The sequence below is a fragment of the Asterias amurensis genome, chromosome 5 (assembly GCF_032118995.1).
Source record: "Asterias amurensis chromosome 5, ASM3211899v1".
Classification (NCBI taxonomy): domain Eukaryota; kingdom Metazoa; phylum Echinodermata; class Asteroidea; order Forcipulatida; family Asteriidae; genus Asterias; species Asterias amurensis.
In genome coordinates, this window is record NC_092652.1 from 15616204 (window position 1) to 15638604 (window position 22401).

General features: G+C 43.9%; 1 protein-coding gene across 1 annotated transcript in view; it reads right to left on the minus strand.

Annotated features, from left to right (window-relative positions):
- Positions 1 to 22401, minus strand: part of LOC139937279 (uncharacterized) — a 46670-nt gene that overhangs the window by 16661 nt on the left and 7608 nt on the right. The window contains exons 2-14 of the mRNA XM_071932381.1: positions 8415 to 8512; positions 8041 to 8093; positions 7695 to 7854; positions 6747 to 6845; positions 6600 to 6626; positions 6241 to 6371; positions 6039 to 6180; positions 5517 to 5594; positions 4620 to 4664; positions 3792 to 3887; positions 2976 to 3032; positions 2088 to 2201; positions 912 to 986 (exon numbers count right to left, since the gene is read on the minus strand). Coding sequence (XP_071788482.1) covers positions 912 to 986; positions 2088 to 2201; positions 2976 to 3032; positions 3792 to 3887; positions 4620 to 4664; positions 5517 to 5594; positions 6039 to 6180; positions 6241 to 6371; positions 6600 to 6626; positions 6747 to 6845; positions 7695 to 7854; positions 8041 to 8093; positions 8415 to 8512 — 1175 coding nt within the window. The remainder of the gene's footprint in view (positions 1 to 911; positions 987 to 2087; positions 2202 to 2975; positions 3033 to 3791; positions 3888 to 4619; positions 4665 to 5516; positions 5595 to 6038; positions 6181 to 6240; positions 6372 to 6599; positions 6627 to 6746; positions 6846 to 7694; positions 7855 to 8040; positions 8094 to 8414; positions 8513 to 22401) is intronic.

Consider the following 22401-nt stretch of genomic DNA (forward strand, 5'->3'; position numbering starts at 1 on the left):
AAAGTTGTTGATTCTGGTGTAGTTGATCTCTCGGTTGTTTGACCAGTGGTGCTCGTATCCAATGTTGTTGCAGCGGTTGAAGGTTCAAATGTTGTTGATTCCTTTGCCGATGTTGTCTCAAACAAAGTTGCGGAGTCGGAAGTAGTTATTGAGAGAGTTGTTTGATCGGATGTTATAACGTCCGTTGTTGTTTCTAAAGACGTTGAAAATAACGTTGTGGCGTCTTCAGTGGTTGTAGCCCCAGGTAAAGTTGTTGATTCTGGAGTAGTTGATCTCTCGGTTGTTTGACCAGTGGTGCTCGTATCCAATGTTGTTGCAGCGGTTGAAGGTTCAAATGTTGTTGACTCCTTTGCCGATGTTGTCTCAAACAAAGTTGTGGAGTCGGAAGTAGTTACTGAGAGAGTTGTTTGATCGGATGTTATAACGTCTGTTGTTGTTCCCAAAGACGTTGAAGTTAACGTTGTGGCTTCTTCAGTGGTTGTAGCCCCAGGTAAAGTTGTTGATTCTGGTGTAGTTGATCTCTCGGTTGTTTGACCAGTGGTGCTCGTCACCAATGTTGTTGCAGCGGTTGAAGGTTCAAATGTTGTTGATTCCTTTGCCGATGTTGTCTCAAACAAAGTTGTGGATTCGGGAGTAGTTCCTGGGCGAGTTGTTTGATCAGGAGTTATAACGTGTGCTGTTGTTTCCAAAGACGTTGCAGTTAACGTTGTGGCGTCTTCAGTGGTTGTAGCCCCAGGTAAAGTTGTTGATTCTGGAGTAGTTGATGTCTCGGTTGTTTGACCAGTGGTGCTCGTCACCAATGTTGTTGCAGCGGTTGAAGGTTCAAAGGTTGTTGATTCCTTTGCCGATGTTGTCTCAAACAAAGTAGTGGATTCGGGAGTAGTTCCTGAGAGAGTTGTTTGATCGGATGTTATAACGTCCGTTGTTGTTTCTAAAGACGTTGAAAATAACGTTGTGGCGTCTTCAGTGGTTGTAGCTCCAGGTAAAGTTGTTGATTCTGGAGTAGTTGATGTCTCGGTTGTTTGACCAGTGGTGCTCGTATCCAATGTTGTTGCAGCGGTTGTTGACTCCTTTGCCGATGTTGTCTCAAACAAAGTTGTGGATTCGGGAGTAGTTCCTGAGCGAGTTGTTTGATCGGATGTTATAACGTCCGTTGTTGTTTCTAAAGACGTTGAAAATAACGTTGTGGCGTCTTCAGTGGTTGTAGCTCCAGGTAAAGTTGTTGATTCTGGAGTAGTTGATGTCTCGGTTGTTTGACCAGTGGTGCTCGTATCCAATGTTGTTGCAGCGGTTGTTGACTCCTTTGCCGATGTTGTCTCAAACAAAGTTGTGGATTCGGGAGTAGTTCCTGAGCGAGTTGTTTGATCAGGAGTTATAACGTCTGTTGTTGTTTCCAAAGACGTTGCAGTTAACGTTATGGCGTCTTCAGTGGTTGTAGCTCCAGGTAAAGTTGTTGATTCTGGTGTAGTTGATCTCTCGGTTGTTTGACCAGTGGTGCTCGTATCCAATGTTGTTGCAGCGGTTGAAGGTTCAAATGTTGTTGACTCCTTTGCCGATGTTGTCTCAAACAAAGTTGTGGAGTCGGAAGTAGTTACTGAGAGAGTTGTTTGATCGGATGTTATAACGTCCGTTGTTGTTTCTAAAGACGTTGAAAATAACGTTGTGGCGTCTTCAGTGGTTTTAGCTCCAGGTAAAGTTGTTGATTCTGGAGTAGTTGATGTCTCGGTTGTTTGACCAGTGGTGCTCGTATCCAATGTTGTTGCAGCGGTTGAAGGTTCAAATGTTGTTGACTCCTTTGCCGATGTTGTCTCAAACAAAGTAGTGGATTCGGGAGTAGTTCCTGAGAGAGTTGTTTGATCAGGAGTTATAACGTCTGTTGTTGTTTCCAAAGACGTTGCAGTTAACGTTATGGCGTCTTCAGTGGTTGTAGCCCCAGGTAAAGTTGTTGATTCTGGTGTAGTTGATCTCTCGGTTGTTTGACCAGTGGTGCTCGTATCCAATGTTGTTGCAGCGGTTGAAGGTTCAAATGTTGTTGACTCCTTTGCCGATGTTGTCTCAAACAAAGTTGTGGAGTCGGAAGTAGTTACTGAGAGAGTTGTTTGATCGGATGTTATAACGTCTGTTGTTGTTCCCAAAGACGTTGAAGTTAACGTTGTGGCTTCTTCAGTGGTTGTAGCCCCAGGTAAAGTTGTTGATTCTGGTGTAGTTGATCTCTCGGTTGTTTGACCAGTGGTGCTCGTATCCAATGTTGTTGCAGCGGTTGAAGGTTCAAATGTTGTTGATTCCTTTGCCGATGTTGTCTCAAACAAAGTTGTGGAGTCGGAAGTAGTTACTGAGAGAGTTGTTTGATCGGATGTTATAACGTCCGTTGTTGTTTCTAAAGACGTTGAAAATAACGTTGTGGCGTCTTCAGTGGTTGTAGCTCCAGGTAAAGTTGTTGATTCTGGAGTAGTTGATGTCTCGGTTGTTTGACCAGTGGTGCTCGTATCCAATGTTGTTGCAGCGGTTGAAGGTTCAAACGTTGTTGACTCCTTTGCCGATGTTGTCTCAAACAAAGTTGTGGATTCGGGAGTAGTTCCTGGGCGAGTTGTTTGATCAGGAGTTATAACGTGTGTTGTTGTTTCCAAAGACGTTGCAGTTAACGTTGTTGCGTCTTCAGTGGTTGTAGCCCCAGGTAAAGTTGTTGATTCTGGAGTAGTTGATGTCTCTGTTGTTTGACCAGTGGTGCTCGTCACCAATGTTGTTGCAGCGGTTGAAGGTTCAAAGGTTGTTGATTCCTTTGCCGATGTTGTCTCAAACAAAGTTGTGGATTCGGGAGTAGTTCCTGAGAGTGTTGTTTGATCAGATGTTATAACGTCCGTTGTTGTTTCCAAAGACGTTGCAGTTAACGTTGTGGCGTCTTCAGTGGTTGTAGCCCCAGGTAAAGTTGTTGATTCTGGTGTAGTTGATCTCTCGGTTGTTTGACCAGTGGTGCTCGTATCCAATGTTGTTGCAGCGGTTGAAGGTTCAAATGTTGTTGATTCCTTTGCCGATGTTGTCTCAAACAAAGTAGTGGATTCGGGAGTAGTTCCTGAGAGAGTTGTTTGATCGGATGTTATAACGTCCGTTGTTGTTTCTAAAGACGTTGAAAATAACGTTGTGGCGTCTTCAGTGGTTGTAGCTCCAGGTAAAGTTGTTGATTCTGGAGTAGTTGATGTCTCGGTTGTTTGACCAGTGGTGCTTGTATCCAATGTTGTTGCAGCGGTTGAAGGTTCAAACGTTGTTGACTCCTTTGCCGATGTTGTCTCAAACAAAGTTGTGGATTCGGGAGTAGTTCCTGAGCGAGTTGTTTGATCAGGAGTTATAACGTCTGTTGTTGTTTCCAAAGACGTTGCAGTTAACGTTATGGCGTCTTCAGTGGTTGTAGCCCCAGGTAAAGTTGTTGATTCTGGTGTAGTTGATGTCTCGGTTGTTTGACCAGTGGTGCTCGTATCCAATGTTGTTGCAGCGGTTGAAGGTTCAAATGTTGTTGATTCCTTTGCCGATGTTGTCTCAAACAAAGTTGTGGATTCGGGAGTAGTTACTGAGAGAGTTGTTTGATCGGATGTTATAACGTCCGTTGTTGTTTCTAAAGACGTTGAAAATAACGTTGTGGCTTCTTCAGTGGTTGTAGCCCCAGGTAAAGTTGTTGATTCTTGTGTAGTTGATCTCTCGGTTGTTTGACCAGTGGTGCTCGTATCCAATGTTGTTGCAGCGGTTGAAGGTTCAAATGTTGTTGATTCCTTTGCCGATGTTGTCTCAAACAAAGTTGTGGAGTCGGAAGTAGTTACTGAGAGAGTTGTTTGATCGGATGTTATAACGTCCGTTGTTGTTTCTAAAGACGTTGAAAATAACGTTGTGGCGTCTTCAGTGGTTGTAGCTCCAGGTAAAGTTGTTGATTCTGGAGTAGTTGATGTCTCGGTTGTTTGACCAGTGGTGCTCGTATCCAATGTTGTTGCAGCGGTTGAAGGTTCAAATGTTGTTGACTCCTTTGCCGATGTTGTCTCAAACAAAGTAGTGGATTCGGGAGTAGTTCCTGAGCGAGTTGTTTGATCAGGAGTTATAACGTCCGTTGTTGTTTCCAAAGACGTTGCAGTTAACGTTATGGCGTCTTCAGTGGTTATAGCCCCAGGTAAAGTTGTTGATTCTGGTGTAGTTGATCTCTCGGTTGTTTGACCAGTGGTGCTCGTATCCAATGTTGTTGCAGCGGTTGAAGGTTCAAATGTTGTTGACTCCTTTGCCGATGTTGTCTCAAACAAAGTTGTGGAGTCGGAAGTAGTTACTGAGAGAGTTGTTTGATCGGATGTTATAACGTCTGTTGTTGTTCCCAAAGACGTTGAAGTTAACGTTGTGGCGTCTTCAGTGGTTGTAGCCCCAGGTAAAGTTGTTGATTCTGGTGTAGTTGATCTCTCGGTTGTTTGACCAGTGGTGCTCGTCACCAATGTTGTTGCAGCGGTTGAAGGTTCAAAGGTTGTTGATTCCTTTGCCGATGTTGTCTCAAACAAAGTAGTGGATTCGGGAGTAGTTCCTGAGAGAGTTGTTTGATCGGATGTTATAACGTCCGTTGTTGTTTCTAAAGACGTTGAAAATAACGTTGTGGCGTCTTCAGTGGTTGTAGCTCCAGGTAAAGTTGTTGATTCTGGAGTAGTTGATGTCTCGGTTGTTTGACCAGTGGTGCTCGTATCCAATGTTGTTGCAGCGGTTGTTGACTCCTTTGCCGATGTTGTCTCAAACAAAGTTGTGGATTCGGGAGTAGTTCCTGAGCGAGTTGTTTGATCGGATGTTATAACGTCCGTTGTTGTTTCTAAAGACGTTGAAAATAACGTTGTGGCGTCTTCAGTGGTTGTAGCTCCAGGTAAAGTTGTTGATTCTGGTGTAGTTGATCTCTCGGTTGTTTGACCAGTGGTGCTCGTATCCAATGTTGTTGCAGCGGTTGAAGGTTCAAATGTTGTTGACTCCTTTGCCGATGTTGTCTCAAACAAAGTTGTGGAGTCGGAAGTAGTTACTGAGAGAGTTGTTTGATCGTATGTTATAACGTCTGTTGTTGTTCCCAAAGACGTTGAAGTTAACGTTGTGGCTACTTCAGTGCTTGTAGCCCCAGGTAAAGTTGTTGATTCTGGTGTAGTTGATCTCTCGGTTGTTTGACCAGTGGTGCTCGTCACCAATGTTGTTGCAGCGGTTGAAGGTTCAAATGTTGTTGATTCCTTTGCCGATGTTGTCTCAAACAAAGTTGTGGATTCGGGAGTAGTTCCTGGGCGAGTTGTTTGATCAGGAGTTATAACGTGTGCTGTTGTTTCCAAAGACGTTGCAGTTAACGTTATGGCTTCTTCAGTGGTTGTAGCCCCAGGTAAAGTTGTTGATTCTGGTGTAGTTGATCTCTCGGTTGTTTGACCAGTGGTGCTCGTATCCAATGTTGTTGCAGCGGTTGAAGGTTCAAATGTTGTTGATTCCTTTGCCGATGTTGTCTCAAACAAAGTTGTGGAGTCGGAAGTAGTTACTGAGAGAGTTGTTTGATCGGATGTTATAACGTCCGTTGTTGTTTCTAAAGACGTTGAAAATAACGTTGTGGCGTCTTCAGTGGTTGTAGCTCCAGGTAAAGTTGTTGATTCTGGAGTAGTTGATGTCTCGGTTGTTTGACCAGTGGTGCTCGTATCCAATGTTGTTGCAGCGGTTGAAGGTTCAAACGTTGTTGACTCCTTTGCCGATGTTGTCTCAAACAAAGTTGTGGATTCGGGAGTAGTTCCTGGGCGAGTTGTTTGATCAGGAGTTATAACGTGTGTTGTTGTTTCCAAAGACGTTGCAGTTAACGTTGTTGCGTCTTCAGTGGTTGTAGCCCCAGGTAAAGTTGTTGATTCTGGAGTAGTTGATGTCTCGGTTGTTTGACCAGTGGTGCTCGTATCCAATGTTGTTGCAGCGGTTGAAGGTTCAAAGGTTGTTGATTCCTTTGCCGATGTTGTCTCAAACAAAGTTGTGGATTCGGGAGTAGTTCCTGAGAGTGTTGTTTGATCAGATGTTATAACGTCCGTTGTTGTTTCCAAAGACGTTGCAGTTAACGTTGTGGCGTCTTCAGTGGTTGTAGCCCCAGGTAAAGTTGTTGATTCTGGTGTAGTTGATCTCTCGGTTGTTTGACCAGTGGTGCTCGTATCCAATGTTGTTGCAGCGGTTGAAGGTTCAAATGTTGTTGATTCCTTTGCCGATGTTGTCTCAAACAAAGTAGTGGATTCGGGAGTAGTTCCTGAGAGAGTTGTTTGATCGGATGTTATAACGTCCGTTGTTGTTTCTAAAGACGTTGAAAATAACGTTGTGGCGTCTTCAGTGGTTGTAGCTCCAGGTAAAGTTGTTGATTCTGGTGTAGTTGATCTCTCGGTTGTTTGACCAGTGGTGCTTGTATCCAATGTTGTTGCAGCGGTTGAAGGTTCAAACGTTGTTGACTCCTTTGCCGATGTTGTCTCAAACAAAGTTGTGGATTCGGGAGTAGTTCCTGAGCGAGTTGTTTGATCAGGAGTTATAACGTCTGTTGTTGTTTCCAAAGACGTTGCAGTTAACGTTATGGCGTCTTCAGTGGTTGTAGCCCCAGGTAAAGTTGTTGATTCTGGAGTAGTTGATGTCTCGGTTGTTTGACCAGTGGTGCTCGTATCCAATGTTGTTGCAGCGGTTGAAGGTTCAAATGTTGTTGATTCCTTTGCCGATGTTGTCTCAAACAAAGTTGTGGATTCGGGAGTAGTTACTGAGAGAGTTGTTTGATCGGATGTTATAACGTCCGTTGTTGTTTCTAAAGACGTTGAAAATAACGTTGTGGCTTCTTCAGTGGTTGTAGCCCCAGGTAAAGTTGTTGATTCTTGTGTAGTTGATCTCTCGGTTGTTTGACCAGTGGTGCTCGTATCCAATGTTGTTGCAACGGTTGAAGGTTCAAATGTTGTTGATTCCTTTGCCGATGTTGTCTCAAACAAAGTTGTGGAGTCGGAAGTAGTTACTGAGAGAGTTGTTTGATCGGATGTTATAACGTCCGTTGTTGTTTCTAAAGACGTTGAAAATAACGTTGTGGCGTCTTCAGTGGTTGTAGCTCCAGGTAAAGTTGTTGATTCTGGAGTAGTTGATGTCTCGGTTGTTTGACCAGTGGTGCTCGTATCCAATGTTGTTGCAGCGGTTGAAGGTTCAAACGTTGTTGACTCCTTTGCCGATGTTGTCTCAAACAAAGTTGTGGATTCGGGAGTAGTTCCTGGGCGAGTTGTTTGATCAGGAGTTATAACGTGTGTTGTTGTTTCCAAAGACGTTGCAGTTAACGTTGTTGCGTCTTCAGTGGTTGTAGCCCCAGGTAAAGTTGTTGATTCTGGAGTAGTTGATGTCTCGGTTGTTTGACCAGTGGTGCTCGTATCCAATGTTGTTGCAGCGGTTGAAGGTTCAAATGTTGTTGACTCCTTTGCCGATGTTGTCTCAAACAAAGTAGTGGATTCGGGAGTAGTTCCTGAGCGAGTTGTTTGATCAGGAGTTATAACGTCCGTTGTTGTTTCCAAAGACGTTGCAGTTAACGTTATGGCGTCTTCAGTGGTTGTAGCCCCAGGTAAAGTTGTTGATTCTGGTGTAGTTGATCTCTCGGTTGTTTGACCAGTGGTGCTCGTATCCAATGTTGTTGCAGCGGTTGAAGGTTCAAATGTTGTTGACTCCTTTGCCGATGTTGTCTCAAACAAAGTTGTGGAGTCGGAAGTAGTTACTGAGAGAGTTGTTTGATCGGATGTTATAACGTCTGTTGTTGTTTCCAAAGACGTTGAAGTTAACGTTGTGGCTTCTTCAGTGGTTGTAGCCCCAGGTAAAGTTGTTGATTCTGGTGTAGTTGATCTCTCGGTTGTTTGACCAGTGGTGCTCGTCACCAATGTTGTTGCAGCGGTTGAAGGTTCAAATGTTGTTGATTCCTTTGCCGATGTTGTCTCAAACAAAGTTGTGGATTCGGGAGTAGTTCCTGGGCGAGTTGTTTGATCAGGAGTTATAACGTGTGCTGTTGTTTCCAAAGACGTTGCAGTTAACGTTGTTGCGTCTTCAGTGGTTGTAGCCCCAGGTAAAGTTGTTGATTCTGGAGTAGTTGATGTCTCGGTTGTTTGACCAGTGGTGCTCGTCACCAATGTTGTTGCAGCGGTTGAAGGTTCAAAGGTTGTTGATTCCTTTGCCGATGTTGTCTCAAACAAAGTTGTGGATTCGGGAGTAGTTCCTGAGAGAGTTGTTTGATCAGATGTTATAACGTCCGTTGTTGTTTCCAAAGACGTTGCAGTTAACGTTATGGCGTCTTCAGTGGTTGTAGCCCCAGGTAAAGTTGTTGATTCTGGAGTAGTTGATGTCTCGGTTGTTTGACCAGTGGTGCTCGTATCCAATGTTGTTGCAGCGGTTGAAGGTTCAAATGGTGTTGATTCCTTTGCCGATGTTGTCTCAAACAAAGTTGTGGATTCGGGAGTAGTTACTGAGAGAGTTGTTTGATCGGATGTTATAACGTCCGTTGTTGTTTCTAAAGACGTTGAAAATAACGTTGTGGCTTCTTCAGTGATTGTAGCCCCAGGTAAAGTTGTTGATTCTGGTGTAGTTGATCTCTCGGTTGTTTGACCAGTGGTGCTCGTATCCAATGTTGTTGCAGCGGTTGAAGGTTCAAATGTTGTTGATTCCTTTGCCGATGTTGTCTCAAACAAAGTTGTGGAGTCGGAAGTAGTTACTGAGAGAGTTGTTTGATCGGATGTTATAACGTCCGTTGTTGTTTCTAAAGACGTTGAAAATAACGTTGTGGCGTCTTCAGTGGTTGTAGCTCCAGGTAAAGTTGTTGATTCTGGTGTAGTTGATCTCTCGGTTGTTTGACCAGTGGTGCTCGTATCCAATGTTGTTGCAGCGGTTGAAGGTTCAAATGTTGTTGACTCCTTTGCCGATGTTGTCTCAAACAAAGTTGTGGAGTCGGAAGTAGTTACTGAGAGAGTTGTTTGATCGGATGTTATAACGTCTGTTGTTGTTCCCAAAGACGTTGAAGTTAACGTTGTGGCTTCTTCAGTGGTTGTAGCCCCAGGTAAAGTTGTTGATTCTGGTGTAGTTGATCTCTCGGTTGTTTGACCAGTGGTGCTCGTCACCAATGTTGTTGCAGCGGTTGAAGGTTCAAATGTTGTTGATTCCTTTGCCGATGTTGTCTCAAACAAAGTTGTGGATTCGGGAGTAGTTCCTGGGCGAGTTGTTTGATCAGGAGTTATAACGTGTGCTGTTGTTTCCAAAGACGTTGCAGTTAACGTTCTGGCGTCTTCAGTGGTTGTAGCCCCAGGTAAAGTTGTTGATTCTGGAGTAGTTGATGTCTCGGTTGTTTGACCAGTGGTGCTCGTCACCAATGTTGTTGCAGCGGTTGAAGGTTCAAAGGTTGTTGATTCCTTTGCCGATGTTGTCTCAAACAAAGTTGTGGATTCGGGAGTAGTTCCTGAGCGAGTTGTTTGATCAGATGTTATAACGTCCGTTGTTGTTTCCAAAGACGTTGCAGTTAACGTTATGGCGTCTTCAGTGGTTGTAGCCCCAGGTAAAGTTGTTGATTCTGGTGTAGTTGATCTCTCGGTTGTTTGACCAGTGGTGCTCGTATCCAATGTTGTTGCAGCGGTTGAAGGTTCAAATGTTGTTGATTCCTTTGCCGATGTTGTCTCAAACAAAGTTGCGGAGTCTGAAGTAGTTACTGAGAGAGTTGTTTGATCGGATGTTATAACGTCCGTTGTTGTTTCTAAAGACGTTGAAAATAACGTTGTGGCGTCTTCAGTGGTTGTAGCTCCAGGTAAAGTTGTTGATTCTGGAGTAGTTGATGTCTCGGTTGTTTGACCAGTGGTGCTCGTATCCAATGTTGTTGCAGCGGTTGAAGGTTCAAACGTTGTTGACACTTTTGCCGATGTTGTCTCAAACAAAGTTGTGGATTCGGGAGTAGTTCCTGAGCGAGTTGTTTGATCAGGAGTTATAACGTGTGTTGTTGTTTCCAAAGACGTTGCAGTTAACGTTGTGGCGTCTTCAGTGGTTGTAGCCCCAGGTAAAGTTGTTGATTCTGGTGTAGTTGATCTCTCGGTTGTTTGACCAGTGGTGCTCGTCACCAATGTTGTTGCAGCGGTTGAAGGTTCAAAGGTTGTTGATTCCTTTGCCGATGTTGTCTCAAACAAAGTAGTGGATTCGGGAGTAGTTCCTGAGAGAGTTGTTTGATCGGATGTTATAACGTCCGTTGTTGTTTCTAAAGACGTTGAAAATAACGTTGTGGCGTCTTCAGTGGTTGTAGCTCCAGGTAAAGTTGTTGATTCTGGAGTAGTTGATGTCTCGGTTGTTTGACCAGTGGTGCTCGTATCCAATGTTGTTGCAGCGGTTGTTGACTCCTTTGCCGATGTTGTCTCAAACAAAGTTGTGGATTCGGGAGTAGTTCCTGAGCGAGTTGTTTGATCGGATGTTATAACGTCCGTTGTTGTTTCTAAAGACGTTGAAAATAACGTTGTGGCGTCTTCAGTGGTTGTAGCTCCAGGTAAAGTTGTTGATTCTGGAGTAGTTGATGTCTCGGTTGTTTGACCAGTGGTGCTCGTATCCAATGTTGTTGCAGCGGTTGTTGACTCCTTTGCCGATGTTGTCTCAAACAAAGTTGTGGAGTCGGAAGTAGTTACTGAGAGAGTTGTTTGATCGGATGTTATAACGTCCGTTGTTGTTTCTAAAGACGTTGAAAATAACGTTGTGGCGTCTTCAGTGGTTGTAGCTCCAGGTAAAGTTGTTGATTCTGGTGTAGTTGATCTCTCGGTTGTTTGACCAGTGGTGCTCGTATCCAATGTTGTTGCAGCGGTTGAAGGTTCAAATGTTGTTGACTCCTTTGTCGATGTTGTCTCAAACAAAGTTGTGGAGTCGGAAGTAGTTACTGAGAGAGTTGTTTGATCGGATGTTATAACGTCTGTTGTTGTTCCCAAAGACGTTGAAGTTAACGTTGTGGCTTCTTCAGTGGTTGTAGCCCCAGGTAAAGTTGTTGATTCTGGTGTAGTTGATCTCTCGGTTGTTTGACCAGTGGTGCTCGTCACCAATGTTGTTGCAGCGGTTGAAGGTTCAAATGTTGTTGATTCCTTTGCCGATGTTGTCTCAAACAAAGTTGTGGAGTCGGAAGTAGTTACTGAGAGAGTTGTTTGATCGGATGTTATAACGTCTGTTGTTGTTCCCAAAGACGTTGAAGTTAACGTTGTGGCTTCTTCAGTGGTTGTAGCCCCAGGTAAAGTTGTTGATTCTGGTGTAGTTGATCTCTCGGTTGTTTGACCAGTGGTGCTCGTCACCAATGTTGTTGCAGCGGTTGAAGGTTCAAATGTTGTTGATTCCTTTGCCGATGTTGTCTCAAACAAAGTTGTGGAGTCGGAAGTAGTTACTGAGAAAGTTGTTTGATCAGGAGTTATAACGTCTGTTGTTGTTTCTAAAGACGTTGAAAATAACGTTGTAGGGTCTTCAGTGGTTGTAGCTCCAGGTAAAGTTGTTGATTCTGGAGTAGTTGATGTCTCGGTTGTTTGACCAGTGGTGCTCGTATCCAATGTTGTTGCAGCGGTTGAAGGTTCAAACGTTGTTGACTCCTTTGCCGATGTTGTCTCAAACAAAGTTGTGGATTCGGGAGTAGTTCCTGGGCGAGTTGTTTGATCAGGAGTTATAACGTGTGTTGTTGTTTCCAAAGACGTTGCAGTTAACGTTGTGGCGTCTTCAGTGGTTGTAGCCCCAGGTAAAGTTGTTGATTCTGGAGTAGTTGATGTCTCGGTTGTTTGACCAGTGGTGCTCGTCACCAATGTTGTTGCAGCGGTTGAAGGTTCAAAGGTTGTTGATTCCTTTGCCGATGTTGTCTCAAACAAAGTTGTGGATTCGGGAGTAGTTCCTGAGAGTGTTGTTTGATCAGATGTTATAACGTCCGTTGTTGTTTCCAAAGACGTTGCAGTTAACGTTGTGGCGTCTTCAGTGGTTGTAGCCCCAGGTAAAGTTGTTGATTCTGGTGTAGTTGATCTCTCGGTTGTTTGACCAGTGGTGCTCGTATCCAATGTTGTTGCAGCGGTTGAAGGTTCAAATGTTGTTGATTCCTTTGCCGATGTTGTCTCAAACAAAGTAGTGGATTCGGGAGTAGTTCCTGAGCGAGTTGTTTGATCAGGAGTTATAACGTCTGTTGTTGTTTCCAAAGACGTTGCAGTTAACGTTATGGCGTCTTCAGTGGTTGTAGCCCCAGGTAAAGTTGTTGATTCTGGAGTAGTTGATGTCTCGGTTGTTTGACCAGTGGTGCTCGTATCCAATGTTGTTGCAGCGGTTGAAGGTTCAAACGTTGTTGACTCCTTTGCCGATGTTGTCTCAAACAAAGTTGTGGATTTGGGAGTAGTTCCTGAGCGAGTTGTTTGATCAGGAGTTATAACGTCTGTTGTTGTTTCCAAAGACGTTGCAGTTAACGTTGTGGCGTCTTCAGTGGTTGTAGCCCCAGGTAAAGTTGTTGATTCTGGTGTAGTTGATCTCTCGGTTGTTTGACCAGTGGTGCTCGTATCCAATGTTGTTGCAGCGGTTGAAGGTTCAAACGTTGTTGACTCCTTTGCCGATGTTGTCTCAAACAAAGTTGTGGATTCGGGAGTAGTTCCTGAGAGAGTTGTTTGATCGGATGTTATAACGTCCGTTGTTGTTTCTAAAGACGTTGAAAATAACGTTGTGGTGTCTTCAGTGGTTGTAGCTCCAGGTAAAGTTGTTGATTCTGGAGTAGTTGATGTCTCGGTTGTTTGACCAGTGGTGCTCGTATCCAATGTTGTTGCAGCGGTTGAAGGTTCAAACGTTGTTGACTCCTTTGCCGATGTTGTCTCAAACAAAGTTGTGGATTCGGGAGTAGTTCCTGGGCGAGTTGTTTGATCAGGAGTTATAACGTGTGTTGTTGTTTCCAAAGACGTTGCAGTTAACGTTGTGGCGTCTTCAGTGGTTGTAGCCCAGGTAAAGTTGTTGATTCTGGAGTAGTTGTTGTCTCGGTTGTTTGACCAGTGGTGCTCGTCACCAATGTTGTTGCAGCGGTTGAAGGTTCAAAGGTTGTTGATTCCTTTGCCGATGTTGTCTCAAACAAAGTTGTGGATTCGGGAGTAGTTCCTGAGAGTGTTGTTTGATCAGATGATATAACGTCCGTTGTTGTTTCCAAAGACGTTGCAGTTAACGTTGTGGCGTCTTCAGTGGTTGTAGCCCCAGGTAAAGTTGTTGATTCTGGTGTAGTTGATCTCTCGGTTGTTTGACCAGTGGTGCTCGTATCCAATGTTGTTGCAGCGGTTGAAGGTTCAAATGTTGTTGACTCCTTTGCCGATGTTGTCTCAAACAAAGTTGTGGAGTCGGAAGTAGTTACTGAGAGAGTTGTTTGATCGGATGTTATAACGTCCGTTGTTGTTTCTAAAGACGTTGAAAATAACGTTGTGGCGTCTTCAGTGGTTGTAGCTCCAGGTAAAGTTGTTGGTTCTGGAGTAGTTGATGTCTCGGTTGTTTGACCAGTGGTGCTCGTATACAATGTTGTTGCAGCGGTTGAAGGTTCAAATGTTGTTGACTCCTTTGCCGATGTTGTCTCAAACAAAGTAGTGGATTCGGGAGTAGTTCCTGAGAGAGTTGTTTGATCAGGAGTTATAACGTCTGTTGTTGTTTCCAAAGACGTTGCAGTTAACGTTATGGCGTCTTCAGTGGTTGTAGCCCCAGGTAAAGTTGTTGATTCTGGTGTAGTTGATCTCTCGGTTGTTTGACCAGTGGTGCTCGTATCCAATGTTGTTGCAGCGGTTGAAGGTTCAAATGTTGTTGACTCCTTTGTCGATGTTGTCTCAAACAAAGTTGTGGAGTCGGAAGTAGTTACTGAGAGAGTTGTTTGATCGGATGTTATAACGTCTGTTGTTTGTTGCCAAAGACGTTGAAGTTAACGTTGTGGCTTCTTCAGTGGTTGTAGCCCCAGGTAAAGTTGTTGATTCTGGTGTAGTTGATCTCTCGGTTGTTTGACCAGTGGTGCTCGTCACCAATGTTGTTGCAGCGGTTGAAGGTTCAAATGTTGTTGATTCCTTTGCCGATGTTGTCTCAACAAAGTTGTGGAGTCGGAAGTAGTTACTGGGAGAGTTGTTTGATCGGATGTTATAACGTCTGTTGTTGTTCCCAAAGACGTTGAAGTTAACGTTGTGGCTTCTTCAGTGGTTGTAGCCCCAGGTAAAGTTGTTGATTCTGGTGTAGTTGATCTCTCGGTTGTTTGACCAGTGGTGCTCGTCACCAATGTTGTTGCAGCGGTTGAAGGTTCAAATGTTGTTGATTCCTTTGCCGATGTTGTCTCAAACAAAGTTGTGGAGTCGGAAGTAGTTACTGAGAAAGTTGTTTGATCAGGAGTTATAACGTCTGTTGTTGTTTCTAAAGACGTTGAAAATAACGTTGTAGGGTCTTCAGTGGTTGTAGCTCCAGGTAAAGTTGTTGATTCTGGAGTAGTTGATGTCTCGGTTGTTTGACCAGTGGTGCTCGTATCCAATGTTGTTGCAGCGGTTGAAGGTTCAAACGTTGTTGACTCCTTTGCCGATGTTGTCTCAAACAAAGTTGTGGATTCGGGAGTAGTTCCTGGGCGAGTTGTTTGATCAGGAGTTATAACGTGTGTTGTTGTTTCCAAAGACGTTGCAGTTAACGTTGTGGCGTCTTCAGTGGTTGTAGCCCCAGGTAAAGTTGTTGATTCTGGAGTAGTTGATGTCTCGGTTGTTTGACCAGTGGTGCTCGTCACCAATGTTGTTGCAGCGGTTGAAGGTTCAAAGGTTGTTGATTCCTTTGCCGATGTTGTCTCAAACAAAGTTGTGGATTCGGGAGTAGTTCCTGAGAGTGTTGTTTGATCAGATGTTATAACGTCCGTTGTTGTTTCCAAAGACGTTGCAGTTAACGTTGTGGCGTCTTCAGTGGTTGTAGCCCCAGGTAAAGTTGTTGATTCTGGTGTAGTTGATCTCTCGGTTGTTTGACCAGTGGTGCTCGTATCCAATGTTGTTGCAGCGGTTGAAGGTTCAAATGTTGTTGATTCCTTTGCCGATGTTGTCTCAAACAAAGTAGTGGATTCGGGAGTAGTTCCTGAGCGAGTTGTTTGATCAGGAGTTATAACGTCCGTTGTTGTTTCTAAAGACGTTGAAAATAACGTTGTGGCGTCTTCAGTGGTTGTAGCTCCAGGTAAAGTTGTTGATTCTGGAGTAGTTGATGTCTCGGTTGTTTGACCAGTGGTGCTCGTATCCAATGTTGTTGCAGCGGTTGAAGGTTCAAACGTTGTTGACTCCTTTGCCGATGTTGTCTCAAACAAAGTTGTGGATTCGGGAGTAGTTCCTGAGCGAGTTGTTTGATCAGGAGTTATAACGTCTGTTGTTGTTTCCAAAGACGTTGCAGTTAACGTTATGGCGTCTTCAGTGGTTGTAGCCCCAGGTAAAGTTGTTGATTCTGGAGTAGTTGATGTCTCGGTTGTTTGACCAGTGGTGCTCGTATCCAATGTTGTTGCAGCGGTTGAAGGTTCAAACGTTGTTGACTCCTTTGCCGATGTTGTCTCAAACAAAGTTGTGGATTCGGGAGTAGTTCCTGAGAGAGTTGTTTGATCAGATGTTATAACCTCTGTTGTTGTTTCCAAAGACGTTGCAGTTAACGTTGTGGCGTCTTCAGTGGTTGTAGTTTCAGGTAAAGTTGTTGATTCTGGAGTAGTTGATGTCTCGGTTGTTTGACCAGTGGTGCTCGTATCCAATGTTGATGCAGCGGTTGAAGGTTCAAACGTTGTTGACTCCTTTGCCGATGTTGTCTCAAACAAAGTTGTGGATTCGGGAGTAGTTCCTGAGCGAGTTGTTTGATCAGGAGTTATAACGTCTGTTGTTGTTTCCAAAGACGTTGAAGTTAACGTTGTGGCTTCTTCAGTGGTTGTAGCCCTAGGTAAAGTTGTTGATTCTGGAGTAGTTGATGTCTCGGTTGTTTGACCAGTGGTGCTCGTATCCAATGTTGTTGCAGCGGTTGAAGGTTCAAATGTTGTTGACTCCTTTGCCGATGTTGTCTCAAACAAAGTTGTGGATTCGGAAGTAGTTACTGAGAGAGTTGTTTGATCGGATGTTATAACGTCTGTTGTTGTTCCCAAAGACGTTGAAGTTAACGTTGTGGCTTCTTCAGTGGTTGTAGCCCCAGGTAAAGTTGTTGATTCTGGTGTAGTTGATCTCTCGGTTGTTTGACCAGTGGTGCTCGTCACCAATGTTGTTGCAGCGGTTGAAGGTTCAAATGTTGTTGATTCCTTTGCCGATGTTGTCTCAAACAAAGTTGTGGAGTCGGAAGTAGTTACTGAGAAAGTTGTTTGATCAGATGTTATAACGTCCGTTGTTGTTTCCAAAGACGTTGCAGTTAACGTTGTGGCGTCTTCAGTGGTTGTAGCCCCAGGTAAAGTTGTTGATTCTGGTGTAGTTGATCTCTCGGTTGTTTGACCAGTGGTGCTCGTATCCAATGTTGTTGCAGCGGTTGAAGGTTCAAACGTTGTTGACTCCTTTGCCGATGTTGTCTCAAACAAAGTTGTGGATTTGGGAGTAGTTCCTGAGCGAGTTGTTTGATCAGGAGTTATAACGTCTGTTGTTGTTTCCAAAGACGTTGCAGTTAACGTTGTGGCGTCTTCAGTGGTTGTAGCCCCAGGTAAAGTTGTTGATTCTGGTGTAGTTGATCTCTCGGTTGTTTGACCAGTGGTGCTCGTATCCAATGTTGTTGCAGCGGTTGAAGGTTCAAATGTTGTTGATTCCTTTGCCGATGTTGTCTCAAACAAAGTAGTGGATTCGGGAGTAGTTCCTGAGAGAGTTGTTTGATCGGATGTTATAACGTCCGTTGTTGTTTCTAAAGACGTTGAAAATAACGTTGTGGTGTCTTCAGTGGTTGTAGCTCCAGGTAAAGTTGTTGATTCTGGAGTAGTTGATGTCTCGGTTGTTTGACCAGTGGTGCTCGTATCCAATGTTGTTGCAGCGGTTGAAGGTTCAAACGTTGTTGACTCCTTTGCCGATGTTGTCTCAAACAAAGTTGTGGATTCGGGAGTAGTTCCTGGGCGAGTTGTTTGATCAGGAGTTATAACGTGTGTTGTTGTTTCCAAAGACGTTGCAGTTAACGTTGTGGCGTCTTCAGTGGTTGTAGCCCCAGGTAAAGTTGTTGATTCTGGAGTAGTTGATGTCTCGGTTGTTTGACCAGTGGTGCTCGTCACCAATGTTGTTGCAGCGGTTGAAGGTTCAAAGGTTGTTGATTCCTTTGCCGATGTTGTCTCAAACAAAGTTGTGGATTCGGGAGTAGTTCCTGAGAGTGTTGTTTGATCAGATGTTATAACGTCCGTTGTTGTTTCCAAAGACGTTGCAGTTAACGTTGTGGCGTCTTCAGTGGTTGTAGCCCCAGGTAAAGTTGTTGATTCTGGTGTAGTTGATCTCTCGGTTGTTTGACCAGTGGTGCTCGTATCCAATGTTGTTGCAGCGGTTGAAGGTTCAAATGTTGTTGACTCCTTTGCCGATGTTGTCTCAAACAAAGTTGTGGAGTCGGAAGTAGTTACTGAGAGAGTTGTTTGATCGGATGTTATAACGTCCGTTGTTGTTTCTAAAGACGTTGAAAATAACGTTGTGGCGTCTTCAGTGGTTGTAGCTCCAGGTAAAGTTGTTGGTTCTGGAGTAGTTGATGTCTCGGTTGTTTGACCAGTGGTGCTCGTATACAATGTTGTTGCAGCGGTTGAAGGTCCAAATGTTGTTGACTCCTTTGCCGATGTTGTCTCAAACAAAGTAGTGGATTCGGGAGTAGTTCCTGAGAGAGTTGTTTGATCAGGAGTTATAACGTCTGTTGTTGTTTCCAAAGACGTTGCAGTTAACGTTATGGCGTCTTCAGTGGTTGTAGCCCCAGGTAAAGTTGTTGATTCTGGTGTAGTTGATCTCTCGGTTGTTTGACCAGTGGTGCTCGTATCCAATGTTGTTGCAGCGGTTGAAGGTTCAAATGTTGTTGACTCCTTTGTCGATGTTGTCTCAAACAAAGTTGTGGAGTCGGAAGTAGTTACTGAGAGAGTTGTTTGATCGGATGTTATAACGTCTGTTGTTGTTCCCAAAGACGTTGAAGTTAACGTTGTGGCTTCTTCAGTGGTTGTAGCCCCAGGTAAAGTTGTTGATTCTGGTGTAGTTGATCTCTCGGTTGTTTGACCAGTGGTGCTCGTCACCAATGTTGTTGCAGCGGTTGAAGGTTCAAATGTTGTTGATTCCTTTGCCGATGTTGTCTCAAACAAAGTTGTGGAGTCGGAAGTAGTTACTGAGAGAGTTGTTTGATCGGATGTTATAACGTCTGTTGTTGTTCCCAAAGACGTTGAAGTTAACGTTGTGGCTTCTTCAGTGGTTGTAGCCCCAGGTAAAGTTGTTGATTCTGGTGTAGTTGATCTCTCGGTTGTTTGACCAGTGGTGCTCGTCACCAATGTTGTTGCAGCGGTTGAAGGTTCAAATGTTGTTGATTCCTTTGCCGATGTTGTCTCAAACAAAGTTGTGGAGTCGGAAGTAGTTACTGAGAGAGTTGTTTGATCGGATGTTATAACGTCTGTTGTTGTTCCCAAAGACGTTGAAGTTAACGTTGTGGCTTCTTCAGTGGTTGTAGCCCCAGGTAAAGTTGTTGATTCTGGTGTAGTTGATCTCTCGGTTGTTTGACCAGTGGTGCTCGTCACCAATGTTGTTGCAGCGGTTGAAGGTTCAAATGTTGTTGATTCCTTTGCCGATGTTGTCTCAAACAAAGTTGTGGAGTCGGAAGTAGTTACTGAGAAAGTTGTTTGATCAGGAGTTATAACGTCTGTTGTTGTTTCTAAAGACGTTGAAAATAACGTTGTAGGGTCTTCAGTGGTTGTAGCTCCAGGTAAAGTTGTTGATTCTGGAGTAGTTGATGTCTCGGTTGTTTGACCAGTGGTGCTCGTATCCAATGTTGTTGCAGCGGTTGAAGGTTCAAACGTTGTTGACTCCTTTGCCGATGTTGTCTCAAACAAAGTTGTGGATTCGGGAGTAGTTCCTGGGCGAGTTGTTTGATCAGGAGTTATAACGTGTGTTGGTGTTTCCAAAGACGTTGCAGTTAACGTTGTGGCGTCTTCAGTGGTTGTAGCCCCAGGTAAAGTTGTTGATTCTGGAGTAGTTGATGTCTCGGTTGTTTGACCAGTGGTGCTCGTCACCAATGTTGTTGCAGCGGTTGAAGGTTCAAAGGTTGTTGATTCCTTTGCCGATGTTGTCTCAAACAAAGTTGTGGATTCGGGAGTAGTTCCTGAGAGTGTTGTTTGATCAGATGTTATAACGTCCGTTGTTGTTTCCAAAGACGTTGCAGTTAACGTTGTGGCGTCTTCAGTGGTTGTAGCCCCAGGTAAAGTTGTTGATTCTGGTGTAGTTGATCTCTCGGTTGTTTGACCAGTGGTGCTCGTATCCAATGTTGTTGCAGCGGTTGAAGGTTCAAATGTTGTTGATTCCTTTGCCGATGTTGTCTCAAACAAAGTAGTGGATTCGGGAGTAGTTCCTGAGCGAGTTGTTTGATCAGGAGTTATAACGTCCGTTGTTGTTTCTAAAGACGTTGAAAATAACGTTGTGGTGTCTTCAGTGGTTGTAGCTCCAGGTAAAGTTGTTGATTCTGGAGTAGTTGATGTCTCGGTTGTTTGACCAGTGGTGCTCGTATCCAATGTTGTTGCAGCGGTTGAAGGTTCAAACGTTGTTGACTCCTTTGCCGATGTTGTCTCAAACAAAGTTGTGGATTCGGGAGTAGTTCCTGAGCGAGTTGTTTGATCAGGAGTTATAACGTCTGTTGTTGTTTCCAAAGACGTTGCAGTTAACGTTATGGCGTCTTCAGTGGTTGTAGCCCCAGGTAAAGTTGTTGATTCTGGAGTAGTTGATGTCTCGGTTGTTTGACCAGTGGTGCTCGTATCCAATGTTGTTGCAGCGGTTGAAGGTTCAAACGTTGTTGACTCCTTTGCCGATGTTGTCTCAAACAAAGTTGTGGATTCGGGAGTAGTTCCTGAGAGAGTTGTTTGATCAGATGTTATAACGTCTGTTGTTGTTTCCAAAGACGTTGCAGTTAACGTTGTGGCGTCTTCAGTGGTTGTAGTTTCAGGTAAAGTTGTTGATTCTGGAGTAGTTGATGTCTCGGTTGTTTGACCAGTGGTGCTCGTATCCAATGTTGTTGCAGCGGTTGAAGGTTCAAACGTTGTTGACTCCTTTGCCGATGTTGTCTCAAACAAAGTTGTGGATTCGGGAGTAGTTCCTGAGCGAGTTGTTTGATCAGGAGTTATAACGTCTGTTGTTGTTTCCAAAGACGTTGAAGTTAACGTTGTGGCTTCTTCAGTGGTTGTAGCCCTAGGTAAAGTTGTTGATTCTGGAGTAGTTGATGTCTCGGTTGTTTGACCAGTGGTGCTCGTATCCAATGTTGTTGCAGCGGTTGAAGGTTCAAATGTTGTTGACTCCTTTGCCGATGTTGTCTCAAACAAAGTTGTGGATTCGGGAGTAGTTCCTGAGAGAGTTGTTTGATCAGATGTTATAACGTCTGTTGTTGTTTCCAAAGACGTTGCAGTTAACGTTGTGGCGTCTTCAGTGGTTGTAGTTTCAGGTAAAGTTGTTGATTCTAGAGTAGTAGATGTCTCGGTTGTTTGACCAGTGGTACTCGTATCCAATGTTGTTGCAGCGGTTGAAGGTTCAAACGTTGTTGATTCCTTTGCTGATGTTGTCCCAAACAAAGTTGTGGAGTCGGGAGCAGTTACTGAGAGAGTTGTTTGATCAGAGGTTATAACGTCTGTGGTTTTTTCCAAAGACGTTGAAATTAACCTTGTGGTGTCTTCAGTGGTTGTAGCCCCAGGTAAAGTTGTTGATTCTGGAGCAGTTGATGTCTCGGTTGTTTGACCAGTGGTGCTCGCATCCAATGTTGTTGCAGCGGTTGAAGGTTCAAACGTTGTTGATTCTTTTGCCGATGTTGTCTCAAACAAAGTTGTGGATTCGGGAGTAGTTCCTGAGCGAGTTGTTTGATCAGGAGTTATAACGTCTGTTGTTGTGTCCAAAGACGTTGAAATTAACGTTGTGGCGTCTTCAGTGGTTGTAGCCCCAGGTAAAGTTGTTGATTCTGGTGTAGTTGATGTCTCGGTTGTTTGACCAGTGGTGCTCGTATCCAATGTTGTTGCAGCGGTTGAAGGTTCAAACGTTGTTGACTCCTTTGCCGATGTTGTCTCAAACAAAGTTGTGGATTCGGGAGTAGTTCCTGAGCGAGTTGTTTGATGAGATGTTGTAACGCTTGTTGTTGTGTCCAAAGACGTTGAAGTTAACGTTGTGGCGTCTACAGTGGTTGAAGCCTTAGGTAAAGTTGTTGATTCTAGAGTAGTAGATGGCTCGGTTGTTTGACCAGTGGTGCTCGTATCCAATGTTGTTGCAGCGGTTGAAGGTTCAAATGTCGTTGGTTCCTTTGCCGATGTTGTCTCAAACAAAGTTGTGGATTCGGGAGTAGTTCCTGAGCGAGTTGTTTGATCAGGAGTTATAACGTCTGTTTTTGTGTCCAAAGACGTTGAAATTAACGTTGTGGCGTCTTCAGTGGTTGTAGCCCCAGGTAAAGTTGTTGATTCTGGTGTAGTTGATGTCTCGGTTGTTTGACCAGTGGTGCTCGTATCCAATGTTGTTGCAGCGGTTGAAGGTTCAAATGTCGTTGGTTCCTTTGCCGATGTTGTCTCAAACAAAGTTGTGGATTCGGGAGTAGTTACTGAGAGAGTTGTTTGATCAGATGTTATAACGTCCGTTGTTGTTTCTAAAGACGTTGAAGTTAACGTTGTGGCGTCTTCAGTGGTTGTAACCCCAGGTAAAGTTGTTGATTCTGGTGTAGTAGATCTCTCGGTTGTTTGACTAGTTGTGCTTGTTGTTTGATCAGATATTTTGTTGTGTGTTGTTTTTCCAGAAGATGCTGACCTTCCGGACTCAGTTGTTATTGTTTGTAAAGTTGATGAATTTAAAGATATTTTTGACACAGACGTTGTGTTGTAATCTGCTGTTGTGTGCTGTAATGTCGTTTGTGTAGACATCGGAAAAACTGTGTTACATTGGAGTCCACAAACTCCTATGATAACACATAAGATGCGACCCAGAGACATTATGGACTACCGATTCCTTGCACAAATCCTTTTTATAGCTCCATGCACATAGTGACTTCGTTGTTAGGCAGGCATTGGTGTTTCCCGTCACTGAAATAAAACGGGGGTTAAGTAAATAAAATCATAAAAAATGTAAAAATCATCTCATGTAAAATGCATTTTTTTCATTTATTTTCTAAACAACGTGTCGTTTTACAGTGCGTGTTGCTTTTGAAAACCTCTTGTCTTGCTAACAAGAAAGTTTATACACATAGGATACGAACTGCCTCTAGTCATCGGGTTGGTAGTGGTTAGTC